The sequence below is a fragment of the Ornithodoros turicata genome, chromosome 5 (genome assembly GCF_037126465.1).
Source record: "Ornithodoros turicata isolate Travis chromosome 5, ASM3712646v1, whole genome shotgun sequence".
Classification (NCBI taxonomy): Eukaryota; Metazoa; Arthropoda; class Arachnida; order Ixodida; family Argasidae; genus Ornithodoros; species Ornithodoros turicata.
The window spans coordinates 54,658,519-54,678,771 of record NC_088205.1 but is presented as its reverse complement, the minus strand read 5'-3'; the positions used below and the strand labels follow the sequence as shown (position 1 = coordinate 54,678,771).

The following is a 20,253-nucleotide window of genomic DNA, read 5'->3' as shown; positions in this document are numbered from 1 at the left end:
CTGCAGAAAGAGAGGTCAATTGCTGAAAAGGACTGTGTAGCACTATTTACGTAGGTTGCAGCTCCTGTGTTGAGCATGCAAATCGGCCTTGCAAGCAAAATCCTTTCTATCATCTTTCCCCGTGTGTCGATCTTTCGACTGCCCCATAAACAGTTGTGGGCATTGAAATCTCCAAGTACAAGATATGGTGACGGCAGTTCATCCAGTAAATCCCCCAGTTGTTTTTGCTCTTCCACCGCCGATGGAGGTAGATATAAAGAGCAAACTGTTAAGACCCTATGAAGACAAATTTGAACAGCAACTGCTTCGAGACAGGACGTAGGAACAGAATTTCGTGTGAGGATTGCAACACCTCCAGATGTACGTATTGCATCTAGACGATCTTTTCGGAACAGGTTCCACCGCCTGAGAGTGTGTGTCTGTTGGTGATTCTGGTAAGTTTCTTGTAACGCAACACCAAATGCATCATACCTGTCTGAAAGATCATTGATGTCATCGAGATTCGTGAAAAGCTCTCGACAATTCCACTGTACGATAGCCATAATGAAGAACATCAGAGAGATGTATACAAGACGTGTCTGCATTATGGAGAGGAGTGTACTGTTCAAGCAAAGTTTCATTATTTTTTCTTTGGGGGCATTATGGGCTGTCTCGGAGTTTTCTTCCGAGCAGCTGCGAGTTCCGTAGGCGATATATCGGGGAGTGAGCCACTCCCTGAAATACTGCTCTTAGGTTTCCTTTGAGATTGTGAGCTCGCGCTCGCAAAAGAGCCTTGCGAGCTCGTGTCGTCATCGCATTCCATGGAGCTGGCCTCCACGGGTTGCGATGACGAAGGTGGCGTCTGTGAAAATGACGCCACGGAAGAGGATTGCGAAACTGTGGTTACTGTTAGAGGAGGTGGTGTTTGAGAACGAGGTGCACACGTTTCTTCACTTTGTATGGTATTCTCTGTCTGTGTTGCGCATTACATCATCCTTGGTTTTTCTTTAACAACAGATGGAAAGGATTTCTGGAACTGGAAAGGAGATGCCTTCTTCCTGGCTTCTGGATAACTTAGTTTCTGTGTGACTTTGATGTGCATCACCTCTTTCTTAAACTTCCACTTTGGGCAAGACCTAGAGTACGAAGGGTGGTCACCTGCACAGTTGACGCAGTGATCCGGTCCTCTGCACTCCTTGGAGTTGTGGTCCTGCTTGCTGCAGCGAGCACAGCATGCAGATCCTCTGCAAGTATCGGAAGGATGGCCAAAGCGGTTACACTTGAAGCATCTGAGTGGATTAGGGATATACGGCCGCACCTCTGCGGTCAGATACCCTACCTTCAGCCTTTCTGGTAAAGTCGGACAGTCGAACGTGAGGATTGTGTTGCGCGTCGTTATATACTCGTTGTTTTTCCTGATTTTTATTTTCCTGACATCAATCACTTTTTGGCTTTTTAGATTTTCCAGTATCTCTTCTGATGGAACGTCAATGAGTTCCGCTAGTGACACGACACCACGGCAGGTATTAAGGGTCCTATGCAAGGTTGCTGATATTTTGATCCCGTGCATCTCCTGTGTGTTCAGTATACGCTCACAGTCGGCTTCAGAAGTGGATTGCAGCAGTAGGTCACCTGATCTAAGGCGCTTGATTTCTTTCACGTTCTTTGACAGAGATGCCATCGCCTTTTCGATGAAGAACGGTGACATTTTCCCGAGTGGAGTGTTTTTTTCAGTCTCTGTGTTCACACTGCTTACAACAATGTATTTAGTTTGAAAGGCGTCAAACGCCTGTTTGAAAACTTCGGTCCGCGGGCGCTTTCCGCCCGCGATCGAGGAAGGAATAGAATTTTTACCCATATAAGGTTTAAGTAAACGAATGTTCCAGATGGCCACCCACACTTCACATTCATACATGTGGGAAGGTCCCGGAGTTTTAAAGAAAACTCATCGGCCGGGGTTTGACCAAGACCCCGACCGCCACCGTTCAAGGTTTCTACCCTTCACCTTAAATCCCCTCGGCACGGTACGGTTAACACCTTGGGACTGGGGGCTGGGGTCCGTGGTGGCGCCACTCCCCAAACATCAGCGTACGCTGATGCCCCCTGCGCGGGCCTCCTTGATGTCGTCCGCGCTTTACACCTACATCGAAGTCATAAATTAGTGTGAAGATGTCGTGAATGGGACCCTCAATAGCAAGGGCAAACTTCTCTCGGAGACAGCTGGAAAAGTTCACCAGGCGCGCTACAGAACAGGCTAGAAAAGTGTTCATAGAAAACATAAATAATGAACGATGATAATGAAAGCAGTAGCCAAAGACAAACACTAATTACAACGTACAACACGATGGTATAAGTGGCAGAACGCGAGTCGAAGTGGTCCATCACGTGGCATTATAGTGGGTGTAGAGAGTTATCTGGCCTAGTTGTCGTCCTCACGCCCGAAGCCGCTCACTAGCCTTAGTTAGATTTAAGGCAACTACGTCATGATGGTAAGTTGTGTGCTCGGCCCTTGTAGTAACCGTTTCATACACTGCATGAGTGTGATACACTTCATACACAGCATGGTACATCATCATACACAGCATGATGGAAGTGCTGTACGGAACAAAGGACGTAGAGGCGAAACGGCATGCACAACAGCTCACTCACGACCGTGGTTTATTGAAGATACACACCAAATTCAACAGGTACAGTGCTGGACCAAAGTTTACGGAACACGCTCTGGTGCATTGCTTCCTCAGAGTGACACGCTAACAGCGAATGGGACCGTATGGACACACAGGCATGTGACTAGGTAACCCAGTCACCTGTTTGCAAGTCCGTAAGGTACCATTCGCTGCTAGCGCGTCACTCTGGGGAAGGAATACGCCGGAGCGTGTTCCGTAAACTTTGGTCCAGCACTGTACACTATCTTCAACTTTTGTTTCCGGACATTTTCTTTCCAAGCGCACACGCGGAAACCATTATCACAACTTCAAAACAGGCGTTCTTTTGCACTCCCTTTAAAGGTACTGTAAAGCAGCTGAGGTCGAACGTCATTTGGCGTTGCTGTTCGATAGTCCAAGCAATCAGTACAAAAGCGGCACAGATTTCATTCCAATCGGCGGTGTAGATTTTTAGAAAATTAAAATTAAATATTACTGGCAACACTGTATTTGGTATTCGGAAGGGAGCCGTACTACCTACCGCGTATGGCGGCAACCATGTTGCATGCGTATAACATTGGGCTGGACATAACAATCCACAACAATCCACCATAGAATCCGTCTCTGCAATCCAGACAAGACTCCATACGTGTGCATAAACAAACTGAACAAATACTGAGCAGCTGAAGTGTGACAGTCGTTGAGAAAGCAAGACTGTGTCCAGATTTTCTTTTTTGTCCACTGTGTGTTTCATCCTCAGAACCATTATTGCTTTCCGTCGTGGTAATCAATGTGTGATTTATCGCCACTCGGAAGACTGCATCGATGACTCGTTGTTACGGTCTACGCGGTGGGGAGTGGATGCATTCTGACGGAGTTTCTTCAAAAACTACATCCACTCTACAACTGCAAATGACTCAAGTGTGGCTGCGGTAACTACAAAGAAATAGAAACAGATTTCAAGTGCCTGTGCTGTTGAGGGTTTCCAGAAATAGTCGTGAAGCAGCCCATGAACTTGCAACACCGGCCCTCCGTCTGTAGATGTCGACGTCATATAAAACTGTGTGTCGGCAGCGTGAACTCGTACGCTATCAATATTGGCTGGACTGCACATGTGATGTACAGGTTGAGGTCATAGTCCTGAATTTGTATGGTGTACGTTTTCAAAATCACTTTGCCTTTCTCGTACTCAAACCGCTTCAACTCAACAATTTTGTGAAAGTGTTGCATTACTTCTTCTAGTCACAGCAGCTAGCCAGAGAGGGTGCAGTATGTAGAAAATACAGCTATTTGGTACTTGAACATGTGTAGTGAATCACAAAATTCAGCACAACAGCAATCAAAAGCAAAATGTGACAAGACAGTTAAGTAAAGAAACGCAAGAAGGTTATTTGGCTAAGCATTCATTAACAAAAGGAAATTTTTAAAAAATGAAACTGGATCAATCAATGATCCCATGATGCGACTACACTCTCAGAAAAAAGGGTGTGAAAAGGTGGTAACTTCTATAGTTACCACCTAGGTCAACATAGCGTCTGATAAAGGATGTAAAAGTGTGGTAAAAGCAATTATCATATATCCAAATTGCTACAAAAAGGCGTACGCCCCCCTCGCAAACCAAATCAGAAGTTGTAACCCTATCATTTGTGGGAGAGAGTGAGGTAGCAGGTAGAACTTTGCAACCTTTTAGGCACAACATATGCGACAAATATTACGTCCTGAAAGGTATAACTGCTGCACCCTTTTTTCTGAGAGTGTACGCCGTTGTCATCTCAGGTGGTGTACCGCACAACCATCAGGCACACTTTTCGTGAGAGTTGTGGATGCATATCCCCCCCCCCCCCCATCCCAAGGACAATAGTGGTATCTCTCCGCCATGGCAACACATCCAGTGGAGGGTAGCTTTGCCATGATCTTACGGATCCAAACAATCATTCCCCCACAGTACAATGTTCCACTGAAAAATCCCTACATTTGTTTTATTCTATACATTTACTGAAGTACATCTGCGCATCACAGTTACAGGGAATCTGCATTACAGGGAATCATTGCATAACATATAAATCGGTTTCAATCGCATTTGACATATAACGAGGATATAAGCAGCTCAGGGCTGTGGAACTACAATATTGAAAAAAGTTAATGTACGAAGGATGATTCAAATGCTCCTTCCCAGACATGAACATCAGGCATTGCGCAACGAGAGGGTAAACAGTAGAGGGTATGCAAAATAAAGGTGCTGCCAGCTGCCATCTTTGCAATGCTTCCTCACCCACCATAATGTCATCTGAGTCATTGACATGACAGGTTTCTGTGACTTAAAAAATGTCTTTGCATTGTGGTATAAACAGAAAACAATCGAAGGAGAGCTTGGTTGAACACAACAAAGTCCAGATGGAAAAGAGAGGAAGCTCAGATGAATTCAAACAACTCGAGGAAAAGTGGTGCGGACACCAGAAATAGGGCCTGGGTCTTCCAATCTCCGGCCAGAACCGCTAACAGTCACATCACATCAGCATCTGCTTACATGTTTTATGTCGTCCCTAATTGTGGTCTGCCCCAGCCAAACCAATAATAATTAGGAGTAGATTGACACGTAAGGTGAGTCAGCCCATTTGTGTGGCGACATGCTATGTGTGCTGCAAGGTAGGACTGGGAAACTGAGTAGTGGGTACACCATTACAATTCTGAAAAACAGGAGCCCAAATTGCGTAAAGTACTCCGCACCCTAAGAATTAAGGTTTATTCACTCATGGAGCAGTCTCATTTTCCGCATAGCAATGCGTGGTAGAGTTAGAAAGCACACTCTAAAAACCTGCAACGACCGAGGGTGTCTAAGTAATGTCACGACTTATCAAGACCTATATTATTGAGGTGTAATCATTCCCGTGGTAGGTATTTCTATGCAGAGCTAAATTTGTGACACTGTAAACTATGATTCCGTGATACCTTTCACAGCATTCTATGTGTGTGGTGTCGCGCAGAGCCGATAGCGCGCGAGGGTAAGAAGCACCATGAGGATCACTATCAATAAAGGATTCTGGAATGGAATGTCTGGCTGAGCGGACACAACAATGTGTAAATAGTTTGTTGCATATCTCTCTCCTTTTCCTTTCATGAATGTTCCAGTTGCTGGATGCTTGTCCGTTCTAATGCAATAGACACCTCAACGCATTTGAGGCCTTTGAACATGAGACAATTGATGTTCAGAGGCTGGAACACACAGAAAGGACGAACACATACAAAGCCGCAAGTGCATAACAAATTAATGTGAGCTTTGCTAGCTGTAAGACCACAACCCACATCTTCTAGATTACCGGTGTGTGGGTTCGAGTCCTACAGCTGGCTAATCTCTCCCCCCCCCCCCCCCCAGTGACTTCCATCTTTCATCATTAATTTCTTAGGCACTTGAGGCTTTGTATGTATTTGTCCTTTCTATGTGTTCCAGCCTCAGAACATCAATTGTCTCATGTTCAACTGATGCCGCTCGCGTCGATCCTGTCGTATGAATGTGTGTACCAGTGAGAAAAAATGAAAGAGTGGATGGGGGATGAGTGAGAGTGGTTGATTTGTCCCTTCCGATGACGATTTCTGATGACAGTTGTGTGATTCGATTCTCCCAAAATCGATTGCGTTTGTGTGCCGCGTGTTACGATGATTAGAATTGTAGACTCCACCTGCGCGTCATGCTTGCAAAATCCTTCCCTTGCATCGCGTCATTTGATAATAGATTCCTTTCAACATATATTGTCAGCTGTCCAACTGTTTGAGAAATATATACACTGTACAATTTAATTCACAAAATATGACAAGCTTTCGCAGAAGATTAGTGATCCTGTTTTGTAAACAAAGATTGATGTAACATGCCTCTAAATTTCAATTAGCGATTCTTCTCCTACAATTCTATCCTTAGGATGTTGATGTTGTACAGAGTGTAGTCGTGTAAAACCTCTGATTGTCAGCGCTTTTTCGATGCGAGGATCCTTGTACATAGTGTGGAATACTCGTTTCCTTAGCAATCAATGTGTTCAATCTTACCATACTAATTATAAGCTCTTTTCGTTGCGATGCGTAGAATTCATTACATGGATGACAAATATCACATTTATTATTTCAGTTATACACTTGTTTATTTCGATAAATTACAGTTGTCCTATTCCAAACTCTGAAGTTTTCGTTTGTTGTTTTGATTGATGAAATGGGAATGCATCATATAGTTTAGTCTTATTATTGGCCGCTTGAATCCAGCGTTGATTAATGCAGGCGATACGTTGTCGCCGTATTTGTATTGCTTCAGCAACTTACACTTTGTCGCGACGAACTTGCACAATCTCTTATTGATGTTTCCTTTCTTTGTATGAAGATTCTTGATTGGCGTACAAGAGAGTATTAGATGAAAATCGTCCGGTGGTCCACCGAAATTGATATGTTTGTTGAGTTTCAATAAGTGATGATATATCAGACCTTGCACAACAATTTTGAACTGCTGCTCACTCGACATCATTGCAAGAACTGGTAGAATCAAATAATTGTGTAGACGCCCTAGTGGAACATATCACGTGATAATATTTTCTTTATGTACTTTCCATTTCAATTGTTAGTTGTAATTTCAACAAATCCGTAATGAATCGTGCGATATAGACTGCTTGTATATGATAATTTGATCTCATTGCTTTCTTGATTAATGCAATGCCCATTGCAATGATTACAATTACATCTGGTCTAGTGTATTTCAATTCTTCATTAGCAAACCCCCAAAACTCCACCATCAATCCCAGTGGCCCTTCCGATGTTCACGTGCAAATATTTTTATAACTATTGTAGATTCGGCATACAAGTTCTTGCACCTTCAATTCCATAATTTGTACCATATCTCCGAATACGACTATGTTTAAGACGTATTGAAATGCTGTGATAATAGAATCATTTCGCAGCTCTTCTTTTTCGAAGCAGCTTTTTATCATGATTTTTATCCAATGACCTATGGTAGCGAGTACAAAATCCGTCCATCTGTTCGCTGAATCTTCCTTGTTTGTTCTGTTTTCTAGTGTGCTTCTACACTTAATTAAATCATATCTGTGCTCATTTTATTGATTCAAAATTTATTATGTTATCAGGTTTAGAACATTAATAATATCCCGCTGTGCGAATTATGGAAAATGATTTACGAAAAGATGCGATGTGTAAGGAAAAATGCACGCTTCCATTGTCTCTGCTGTGTACAAAGGCCACGCTAGAATTTGTCCCTCCCTATCTTGACTTGGGTGTCCGGGGGGCGAGTTTATGGCTTTCAACTACATTGTGTACCAAGACCACTGGAGAATTCCCCTACTCTCTGCGGGCGTTACCTTGGCGAAACTGTAGGGGAACTTTATGGTTAGCGGCTTCCCTCTCTTTTCGATCCACTAGTGGGTCCTGAATGAAAAAGACATGTTTCTGTGATGTATTCGCGCTGCTTGTTTAGAAAATGTTTGCCTGAATTAATTATTGCTTTGACTATGTTTCAGATGATCACTCGATTGATATTAATAAAAATATTCTACTAGTTGGGAAGGTATTTTTGAGTTGTGTGTGTTTATTTCCTCTGTAGAAAACTTTTACATTAATTTGCATTTGAGATGTGTTGTTTGTTTGTGGCTTCTGCGTGTAGAAATTACTGTTGCAAAGTTATCATAAAAAATGATGTAATTAAATTTGTTTCTCGTTTTCAAATGAGTATTGTTTCTATCACTGAATAAACTTGACTTTCTCTCTTTGCTTCAGATGTTAGCTCAAATTATATTTTGTGAGTTGGGAATTATGCATGCATGATTTATTAGTTGTGTCTGTCGATTTCTTGATAGATTGACAAAAATCTGAAATACATTAAACTCACAATGTTTCTCGTTTCGATTGAGTATTGTTTCCGCCGATGATAGCATAATATTTCTCGCTTGCTTAGATAATGTTTGTCTAAAACCAGTTTACAGTGAAATTGATGTCTATTCGTAGATTTTTGCTTGCTACTGATTGTTTTGAAAGAATTCTTATTGTGTTCTTGAGAATCGAATAATGCTAACGTCTATTTGCGATAGTTGATCAATAAAAAATTTCGCCTCTGTGCAAACTCGACCAGTCGACCAGTCCTAAGAATATTCCCCTTTGGAGGAAAGAATGTGAAAGGGAGAGAGTCCCCCACCCCATAGATTGACAAAGAGCGTGCGGTTTCTTCGCTTTGGGGTGTATAGAGGGAGAGAGAAAGTGACCCCCACCAGGCTCAAGTAGCAAAGATGGCATGGTTGTACTGTGTGTTGGATACGTCCGTCAAGGTAATGTTTATAGTGCCTGAGTAGGATGAAAATTGTATATTGTTCGACTAGATTAGGTCGCAAGGGTGATTTTATGATAGTTCAAAAGATAGATTATTTCCATTTCAAGTTATTAAATTTGTAATGTTTCTTGTTTTGATAGTTTGTTTCGCAATTATTTTCCTGCATGTGTCTGTTGTTTACACGTTGCTTGATGCGGCGTTCATAGTATTTCTCTGTTATTCAGCGTCAGCTCTGTGCTAGTCACAGTATTAAATTTGTAAGTTTCTTGTTTTGATAGATTGTTTTTCAATTATTTTCCCGCATGTATCTTTTGTTTACGTGTTGGATGATGCATAGGTTTGGCTTTCTGTTAGTTGTTGATAATGTTTCTCATTATTTCCTTTCATTCACGCATGTATTCTTCTTCTGCGTGTAAAAATTACTGTTGCAAAGTTACCATAAAAAATGATGTAATTAAATTTGTTTCTCGTTTTCAAATGAGTATTGTTTCTATCACTGAATAAACTTGACTTTCTCTCTTTGCTTCAGATGTTAGCTCGTCCGATGAAAGTTGATTCATCATAATAAATTGATTAATTGTGTCGCGTTGGAATATTCAACTTAGCTTCCCTGTTGTGCTTGAAATTACGTACATCTATCAGAACTTGTAATTAAAACTCCACTATTGATCATGGTGCATGTGTCTCAGACATTTTATAATAAAATTTGTAGTTTGATTGTAATAGTATTGATGAAGAATATCTTCTTTGATTAGATGTGCTACTCCATTTTAATTCTGATTCATTGAAAACTTACGTGTATGATTACCATTAATACAAATATTGTGTTTGATGTGTGATACCTCTTCAATGCTATTGCTTCATACCTCTAATAAGTAAGTATATTCTTTATTATCTGTATTGTGTTTCTTCCGTTTCATGTTTTTGGCTGGGTTTTTCTGCTACACGCAGAGTCACAACATAATTCCTGCCACTATTTGGCTTTAATAAATATATTTCATCTTGTACTTTTGTGTATGGCTATCCTTTGCGTGTAAACCGCCCACCGCACAGTTTATGTAGCGGAAAAAAAATTTGCGAGGGAAGTCGGCCTTGGGTGTGTTGGCAGCGTGCATGTCTATAGTTGCATGTAAACCGCCCACCGCGCAGCTGTTGTAGCGGGAAAAAATTATGAATGAAGTCGGCCCTGGTGTGACGGCATCGTCGCTTGGTAGGGTTGCCGGTTCGCATGTCCCTACTTGCATGTAAACCGCCTACCACACGGCTGTTGAAGAGAAAAAAAGTATGAATGAAGTCGGCCCAGGAGCAAAAGTCGCCAAAAAAGTCGGCCCAGGATGAAAAATGCACAATGATAAGGGCACGCACAGCCCTCCGGCACACAGATAAGCACCCGGACAGCTCCTCACCCGCGCGCCACCCACCGCGCGCTGGAAAAAATTCGCGAGAGAAGTCGGCCCAGTTGAAAAATGCGCGACGGTAAACGAACGCACAGCCCTCCGCCAATGTGTCGACCACCGATCACTTCATAAGAATTTGATTAATTAAATTTATGTCATGTTGGAATATTCAACTTAGCTTCCCTATTGTGCTTGAAGTTACTTACATCGATCAGAACTTGAAATTAAAACTCCACTATTGCAGTAATGGTACTCACTTATAGGAATGTTAGACTTTTTATAATAAAACTTGTAATTTTGATTGCAATCGTATTGATTAAGAATATCTTCTTTTATTAAAAGTGCTACTCTATTTTAATTCTGATTAATTGAAAACTTGTGTGCATGATGATTACCATTAATTAAAAAATATTGTGTTTGATGTGTGATACCTCTTCATTGCTATTGCATCATACCTGTAATAAGTATCTTCTTTATTACGTCTATTGTATTGTGTTTTTTCTGCTTCAGGTTTTGCGGCTAGATTTTTCCTATTCAGATATTGGCATTACAGCGTTGGCTTTAATAAATATATTTTCACTTGTACTTTTGTGCATGACTCCTCTTTGCATGTTATAAGCACGCGGACGACCCTCCGCACACGCGCCACTCTTCCCGCCACCATCAAGAAGGTTTGTCGGTTACAAACACCCTCCTCTAAAAAAATGAAAATAAACAAACAAACAAGCGGAAGAGTGCTCATTTTTAGAACATCTATAGGTGGCAGGAGAGTCACGTTCGACACAAAAACTGATTGGTAAACTAACACCTCCTAGATAGCGTCGAGCCTGCGCGTTTACGTCACCTATGGAGGCCTTTCCTACTTTGCGGTCTGCTTCGAGCTTTCTTCTGGTTCGCTCTTTGATTTACTTCATAGCAGCATCCACAATAGTAACAGCGGGCCTTCCTGTGTGACGTAGGGCGCGGGCCTTCTCCTTATCTTGGAGGTGTTGGGTAAACTCTGCTCAAATAAGTCCGAAAAACCGAGAAAAAGGAAGAAAAGTGCAATCGCAAACTGTGGTGATAAGATGGTAGGGAGCAATGGGCGTCATATCAAAGTTTCCTTTCACCGCACGAAGAGTAGAGTCGCGCAAACGTCCGTGATGTTTCCCGCAGGTAATCGCCACACTTCTGGAATTTTTGCAGGCGTCTAATTTGCTTTATTGTGGAATGGGGTGAACATGGTAGAAAATTTTAGCAAACCGTTCATAAGGTGGCTTGCCTGAACGTGGCTTGCCAGTGGATAAGATTCTGAGTCTTACATAACTGCAAACTGACACCGACAAGCGTGGTAGCCTTACAAACGGTCTGCTAAAACTACTTTTATGCGCTTGCTATTGATAACCTGAAATAAGAGACTTCAACTAGTAAGCAATGACAGTTGTCGCAGTCCCATATGAAGACACTTTATAATATGCGAGAAGCGGTAAAGAAAAACGCGGATGCAAGGGCAAGTTTTCTCACCCGTCGGAAGCAATGTAATGCTTAATCCGCAGTCTCCGTAGTACGTGCATGACTTGACATGACAGTTTGATTAAAATGCATGGGCAGCCTTGTGAGTGCGAACGAGAGCACATTGTTAAGGTTGAACAAATAAAATTTAAAAAGAGAAACAAGAATTTCGACCCCACGCGCCTTGCTGTTGTAACGATGGCGGTTAAAGATGCTCTGTCTGCTGTTGTTCTGCAATGTCCACACCTTGTCATTCTGCAAAGCGGGGGGGGGGGGGGTTATTTCGGAAAGGTCAGCCTGACCGGAGGTCGGCTTGCTATTCCTAAAACAAAAATATAACACAAAGAGGAAGCAAAACCGAATATAAGATAACGAGGGTGGGGCGTAGTGTAGATTACATGAAAGATTACTCATAATTTGTTCATGGGGCGACTTCCTGTAACGATGTAGTAGGTTCGGATGCAATGAAAAGTGGTCTACCTTTCACATACTGTTAGGCCATTCAGGGTGAAAATTGTGATGCTCTTGCCTTGCCGTAATCTTAAAACTCTCTTCATAAAAAAGAAGAAAGGCATGACCCTCAAATCGAACCAGGGAACATGAAAGCTAGAATCGACATCTGCATCACTGAACCACCAGCCCAGAATGTTGTCATCGTAAGAGACCAAGACGCAACCGCTTTGGAACGCACACTCAGCAGCCGTTACTTCTTTCGCCGTGTAAAAAAAAAAAGAAAAAAGAAAGAAAGAAAAAACGACTTTTATAATGAATCTTCAAAATTCCTGAAAACAAGTTGAACGCGCAATTTCAGATTTGTAGAGCACAACCCTGAGAAGTCTAGTCAGCAAGTATCGAAACGGTATACTTTTCTGTGCCTTTAAAGAATATGCGAAAATGCCCTATCGTCGCGTTTGGCGAGTTCGGCGGTCGCTTTTTCCTGTCGTTCTCTCACTGTCAACCTTTGACAACACTGACATCGCGCTGTTCCTCAAAACATGGGGCACCCCCGCTTCCTAGCGTCCTGGTCGATATCGTCGGTTTTCTTTTCTGGTAGAACGTACACACTTATCGAGCAGCAGAATCGGTGATTTTATTTTTGTTATCTCCGAGGTAATACATTGGTATAGTTTTATTGCGTGACAGTTGTCACATCCAATCGCGAACTGGCTTGGAATGTGTTGAGCAGATCAAACAAGATAATGACGGAAAGAAGATCAAAGACGGCATGTTTTATGATAACGTAGACTGAGAAACGGCATCACAAATACCCCTCACGCTTTCTTCTGGGGCCAGAGCGGGCTGTTCCATGATTTCAGGAACAACCTGATGTCAGTTGAAAAGGGGTGACACCGAGACAGGGAGAGGAGGAATTGGCCGCAAAACACGCACAGTGCTCAATTATTTTGTATTTTCGCACATTTTTTAATATAGCACAAAAAGGCGCTGTCGTGTCTGTTCTTGTGGGGTAGACGCTCCAGGGTTGTACTCTACATCTTTGCAATTACGCAGTAAACATATTTTCATTAATTACAAAGTTTAATTACGAAAGTTAATTAACGGCTGCGCTATTTACTGATACACCACCACCATTGTCTAGATCCCGTCGGGAATAGATACGAGTATATTCAACGACTTTGGCGAAAAAAAAAAAGTCAATCGCGGATTAAATAAAATTTAGTCGGTCTTGCTTCACGTACCCTGTATATATGACAATAAGCACGCGTGTATTTTTAACATATTCATTATTTTGGTACCTAGAGCGAGTTAACCAGTAAGGAGATTACGACCTTGCACAATGCTGAGAACGAAAGTTTTGGCGAGTTGGGGAATAAAGCAAGTTTAAGCCACGTGTCCGAAATTTATGCTAAATGATTGACATGTATTTACACTGCAAGAAACACGCGTTGTAGTTTGTTCATCTTAATTCCCTTTACCATTAGAGCGCGTCAAAGTTGACCCGCATAATTGGTTCCATCGTCACATCGATCTCGAATGAAACTTTGATGAGTTGCGCGTTCACAGAGAACAAAGGACGTTTAAGCCACAAGTTCGAAATTCATGTTAGAGGATTGACAATCATCTACATTATAACAAACACGCGCGGCCCTGTGCAGAACGGAGATTCCTGCAACGGTGAAGTAAGTGGGATTGCAATGGAAAGTCATCTGCTATTCACATATTAAGTGCACAGGCGATCGCAGAGCATTACCGCCGCTAAATCAAACCGAACAGCATGCAGTATGACATAGAGCCAGTAAGGCATTATTAAGCCAAAACTCTGACGCTCTCGCCCTGCCGTTACTCTCATAACTCCCTCTACAAAAAAATAAGAAAGAGAAAGTACATGAATATAATAATAATAATAATAAAACGCACTAAGCAGGCCGCGGATCGAACCACGACCTTCGAAAGCTATAACCAAAATCGTCACCAGTGGGCACCGCCGTTGCTGTCACCTTCAGGAATGAGGATACAGACGCTTCGCAGGCCACACTGAGCTCGTCAACACTTCTTTTGTCGTGAGAACAACATTGGAGCGGCCCAGAGTTGCGCACAAAGTTGCAAAGCGTAAGAGACAACTTCACCTTTCATGTCTGACATGGGCATTTTCTGCAGAACCCATTGTTTTGCCCAAGTACGAGAAAAATAGCACACTAATGCATTCTGCCACGAAGCCAACACGGCGAAAATAAGTCCTCCAGGAACAAAACTGTGACGTTCTTGCGCTTCCATTCCACTTGTACGCCATCGAAGGGCCTCTCACAACAACACCCATGGGCTCGATCTTCAACAGGGGCTAGATTTTGAACTTTTCGCTACCCCGTAACGCTCGCTAAACGCTCGTGCTCCCCGGTTAACGGCCAATGCGCGTGACGGAATGAGCGCGCAAATTTTGAAAAATAGCTATAACGATCGCTATGTGCACATCAAGATTGAGCCCCTGGTCGTTATCCCATAACGCGCGTTAAATGCATCACTTTGGCCCGTGATTCGCCACGAGCTCTTGCGCGAGCCTACCAGAGCGGTTTTGGAGCGCGCGAACTTTAAATATAACGATAACGACAAGTTGAAGATCGTGGCCCATGTGTGGACATTTCTTTCTAAAGCTCAGGCTCAACAGATATTCTAACGAAACCAGATAGGATGCATTGCTTCAATGGGGGGGGGGGGGGGGGGGGGCAGCGAGTACGCCGGTCAAGCCAACTTTAACAAGCTGTGTCCCGCACTTCTGGGAATGCTTTAGGAAGTTATTATTATTGTGTGCAGTATAATTACGTGACCATGCACTGTTGTGTGCTGAGATGTTCTTAAAACCGAACAGCAATTGGCGATAAAAAAAAGTATACTGCTAAAATTTTCTCAAATACGTTAACACAAGCGAATTCATCGAACAGCAACATCTTAATAATTTATATGACAAGAGATAAGGCTTCGAAATTCGTGTTCCACGCGCGGGCGCATAATGTACAAACCATGCTCTCAAAATTATATCTATCTCAAGAAATGAGGTCAAAAGCAGTTACTAAATCTAAATAAGCAGAGAAAAGTTCAACTGACGCGTAAAGGTAACTTCACACCGCTGCGACGCGGAGAAGCCACTTTGACTGTTTCCGAATTTTGGCATCTGGGCCAAGTTTGCCGTACAAGGGAACCGCAGACGATTGAGTGACTCTGGCACTTCTTCTAAATGTTGAATCTAGTTACAGTGCGTCATACATTACCAGAGATATTAAAGGTACTGTAAAGCAGCATCGATCGAATGTCATTTAGTGTGGCTATTCGATAGTCCAAGCCACCAGGACAAAAACTGCGCAAGTTTCATTCCAATCGACGGTACAATTAATTAGAAAATTACAATAAAAAATTACGGGCAGCACTGTACTAGGTATTCGAAATGAATCCGTACTCCTGGCGGCAACTACATTGCATGCGTATAACACTGGGCCCGACATAACAATAATCCACCATAAAATCCGCCCCTGCAATCCACACAACGATCCACATCTGAGGATAAACGGATAAGCGAACTGTAATGAAATGCTGAGCCGTTGAAAAAAATGTGTCAGACGTTCAAGAAGCCAGACGGCGTTGGGACTTGTTTGTTCACAGAGGTTCACAGAGAGAGTTTGTTCGTTCGAAAGAGGCCGCGAACAGAAGGAGCGCGCAGGCGCAGCTGTGAAGTAGGGAGAGCCTCCATCGAACAGCGGCCAGCGCTGGGTTACTTCGTAAAAATAGGGATTAACAGGTTAAACTGTTAACAGGGGTCTCAGAATGCATAGGTAAACAGGAAAACTAATAATATGGTTACTAAAATAACGAAGTTCCGATGTAATAGTGTGTAATACCAATTTTCAGTGTTGCCCGCTGTACAGGGGGTTGTTTGACATCAGGCGTCGCACCGCTCCACTACGCCGCATCTTTCATGGCAAATTAAAAATATTTATAGCGCGTTGTCGGTCGTATGGTTCCGCATATGGTATTTAGAAGCAACAAAGTCTCTAGTCACATCACCTGCATCATAGCCGGCACTTCGTCGTCTACAGTCGAGGGATGGCGCAGCGAGCGAAATGGTTCGCGCAGTCACCGCTAAACGACATTTTGGCGCTTGCTTGAAAATGCAGCACCGCTGATGTAACGTCTTCTTTTTGTGTTATTTTTGTTTTCTCTTGGCGCGCGACGGGTCAAGCGAAATCTTGTGCAAACATATGACCGCTCGTGCTCACCCATGCCAAGTCCAATACTGTAAACACGCATATCGCGCTCAGCCAGACGGAACAATTAGTGGCGCGGCTTTCGAATGCGCACAGGCTGTCCAGCTGTCTCCTGAACTTCTTCGTTGATCTGTTGCTGTTCCGATCTGTGTTGTTGTCGGGCGAAGGGTTAGTCACCAGTCGTTTCGTGTGATTTCTGCAATGCTTGCGCATATAATAAACGAAATCTCTCGTAACGCAAAAAACCTAGGTTGGACACGACGCGGTTGAAACAAGTTGGTGTCGACATGTTACAGCCTACCGACATTACGCGGAAATTGCGAAACGAAACCGCAACCTGTTTTCTTTATTTCCTGTCACCCTGGGCTTTTCAGACAACGTTGTGGTGGTGCAAAACGCTTCATTTACTTGCACAGTCAACGGAAATGAAATAAAACCGCAAAGAGGCTGCATAGCGTTTCCCATATCCTTGGACATCAGTGGAGGAGGAGGAAAAAGGCAAAAGAGAGAAGAAAAGGGAAGAAAAGCAGGGTAGAGGAGGAAAATGTGTGTGCGTGGACCATATACAGCTGCTTGGAACGTAAAGTACGAATGGATGTTTCCAGTTTGGTCGAGTATATAATTCGGGTCTGTTGTGGCCATCCTGGGAGTCACTAACCACGGCCCCAGACTTCGCCCAAGTACAGGTCAGCATGCCGTGAACTGGGTCTCTGATGTCCCATTCGTCTGAAAGTGACCTTCAGCTCGTGGACCTCGCAGTGACGGCATTTCATAACAAATTGTCATTGTGAGTGTCATCTTGCCTATCCGCGCAGGAACTTCCAGAAATCCACTCTAGCTTTCTTTCTCGTCCTCGTCGAGGCTGCCAACATCACATGACCTTGTCTCGATTAGCAAAAGGCACACGGCACACTGATTACAATTCTTCTGGCTTAGCGTACTTCCTTCTGTAATCGGGAACTCTAATTCGCATGCTTCGAGGATGGCGAGGGTCAACAAGCTCTGGCAGGAGGTAGTCGTTATAAATTTGCGCAAGGTACACCACCCTTTTCTCGTTCCGAAAGGCGTCGTCCAGTACCTACAACGAAGAGGCAGTACTGCCGTTTGGTTATACGTGGAGTTGGCCGTGGATCTGGTACCAGTAGACATGCGCGCACTTCCACAGACCGCACTTCCTCAGTTCCGGTACGTGACTCTGTCCTGTACGCTTGCTACTGCCCGCCAGTTGATCCTGATATTTCGCGAATGTTCCGGCCACTATACACGGCTGCCCGTATTCACCAGTCCCACTTAGTCACTGGTTTAGTGACGTCGGGTTTAAGTTGATCACGTGATCTCTCCGGCTCTGAAGCCGTTTGACCACGACGCATGCGCATTATTCACAGTGTCACGAGATGGGTGAGGGGAGGGAGAAATTAGCAGACGACGGAAAAGCCGCGAAGAGGAAGGTTCCCTTTTTTTTTTTTTGTTATGAGGTTGATAAAGAATAGTTCAGGCGGCGCTGGCTGGCGCTGCTACAGGTGGTTGCGGGAGGGTGTGTGGGTGGCCGGCGGTTAAGCCTGCCTTTGTGTTTGTTAATATGATCGGTAAAACAATGTACAAAGTGCGCGTTTGCCATGTTATTGAAGAGGCAGGAGTATAGGTATTCTCGTGGAGGCGATCGTTGTACTTTTGTCAGTGTTCGGTCGTCGATTGTGGTTGCGTATAATAACTGCACCTCCATGGACGTTTTATGACATGGACATGTTTATCGTTTGTTGTGCGGCCTGTGTGGTGAATTGCAACGATCAGGATAGCCTTTCGATCGCTGGGGCATGTCAGCAGCGTGTTTTTACGCTCTCAAGTCTGGTGTCATGTGCGCAGCGTCTGTGCAGGCGCATCGTCACGGTAGGCTGCCTGAAAGTAAACAGCAATAACATTGATGCAAAGGTGGCCATATCCTGCATCGGACTCCCACACGCATAACTTTTATAGCGTTATGCTTTCAAGAAATTGACGTGGTACTTTACAAGGTGTCACAAATCTGCAACGCGTTAAAGCATCGGTTCGCTGGCTGCGTTTGTTCGGACGCACGACTGAAAACGAACTGAGCAGTCCTGTTTACATCCGCGTCCTGTGTGTGTGCGTGTTAGCGCTGTTTTCGTTATGTTACCCAAGGTGCCCCTGCCTGTGAGTTGTGTGGAAGTTGCCAGTGTCGTGACCTCCTGTCGTTCTATCAGTGCGGTGCTATGGTTAATTGTGACCTCCTTTATCTCCGTATCTCTGCATATAACATTCTTGTACAAATCATCAAGCACTGAAGTGATTTATTCTGTTCAGCTAACAAAGACTGGCTGTGCTGTGACTGTCAGTTGCTGGAACTTAATAGAATGGGAACGTACACACTTGTCCTACAGTCATATATTGAGCGCACTTGACATCACAGATGCCATATCTGCAAAAATAAAAGGGCACACTTTAGTGTCATTACAATAGATCCGAGCCATTCAGAGTTTGTTGTTTATTGAGACCACATACACAAAATACAAACAATCTTCTCTTTGCTGTTAAAATGGGTCAAATATCTCGTACAGAAGGTCTTATTTGCCTCAATAATGGTGTTTCAAGGGTGGAGCAAACATACAATGGACACGGGCACACACATACAACAACAGCTGCAACATCAGCTACAAGCAAATCCGTGCTGCTATTTGCATTGTGCTTGCTTGTTCAGAGCCATATATTATTGAGGAAACACTTACGTACTTGGTCAGGGACGTTTTCTGCGCTCATTCTTTATTAGCTCCTCTCTTGACTTCATACTCGCATTGTAAGCAATCTCACTTCCATTATCATTGCACCATTACATGCCAAACAATCACCACCACCAATGCCAAAAAACTCCCCACAGCTGATGCCATGCTATAATATGCCAGCTGAGGCTTTTAATTTAGACTTTTTATTCAGAAAGAATTTCTATGGTGATGCAGTTGCAGTTACCACTTCAATCTGACACAGATAGCTCAACTTCGACAGTAAGGTGACATGAGAGGCCCGTGTGACCTCTGCTTCTCCTTTGGCAAGACTGTCCAATTGTGCAAATTAAGGTATTGCACGATTACATCAGCAGCTCAATACTGCGTTCTTTTTCTTTTTTAATTTTCTTTTTCTAAGAATTTTCTTTTTTAGCTTTTAAGTCATGCTATAGTTCTCTGACTGTTCCCAGTTTTCTACACTGTCCTGTATTGCAGATAACCTGAAATACAGATGGTAAAGCTCTGAAAAATTTGTGCATGTGCCCCATGCATTTGTGCACTGCGTAGTTACGCAGTTATAAACTGCACAGCTGTGTGCTGAGAGATTGTGCTATTTCTTGAGAAACAACACTGTGGAATATCAAAGCAAACAGCAGCACTGATCATTGTCTGCTAGCTTTCTGCATTGATATGTAATGGACAGTAAGTGGAAGGCTGCAATGGACAAATGAATGCAATGCAAATAAGCTCATATAAAGAAAAGAATGAAACTTGAAATCAGATGCATCGTATCTACAATGTGCTGCTATTATTTTTTAGGAAATACAGGATTGTATATCTTTCTTCCACATTTTCTGTTATCTTTTGAGACACTTTGGCAGTTGTAACTTTGCAAAAGCCGACATATTCATTCAGCTGTGTCAGCACAAAGCTACACAACCAGACAGTATATTCCCAAACAACACCGAATATCCTCCGGATGTA

The 20,253-nt window shown here is 43.2% G+C and overlaps 1 protein-coding gene across 1 annotated transcript; it reads right to left on the bottom strand.

Annotated features, from left to right (window-relative positions):
• Positions 1-964: 964 nt before the first annotated feature.
• Positions 965-1,687, bottom strand: LOC135395861 (uncharacterized). The gene has a single exon (XM_064626949.1). It carries the CDS (start codon positions 1,685-1,687, stop codon positions 965-967), a length of 723 nt encoding a protein of 240 aa, XP_064483019.1.
• Positions 1,688-20,253: the final 18,566 nt, after the last annotated feature.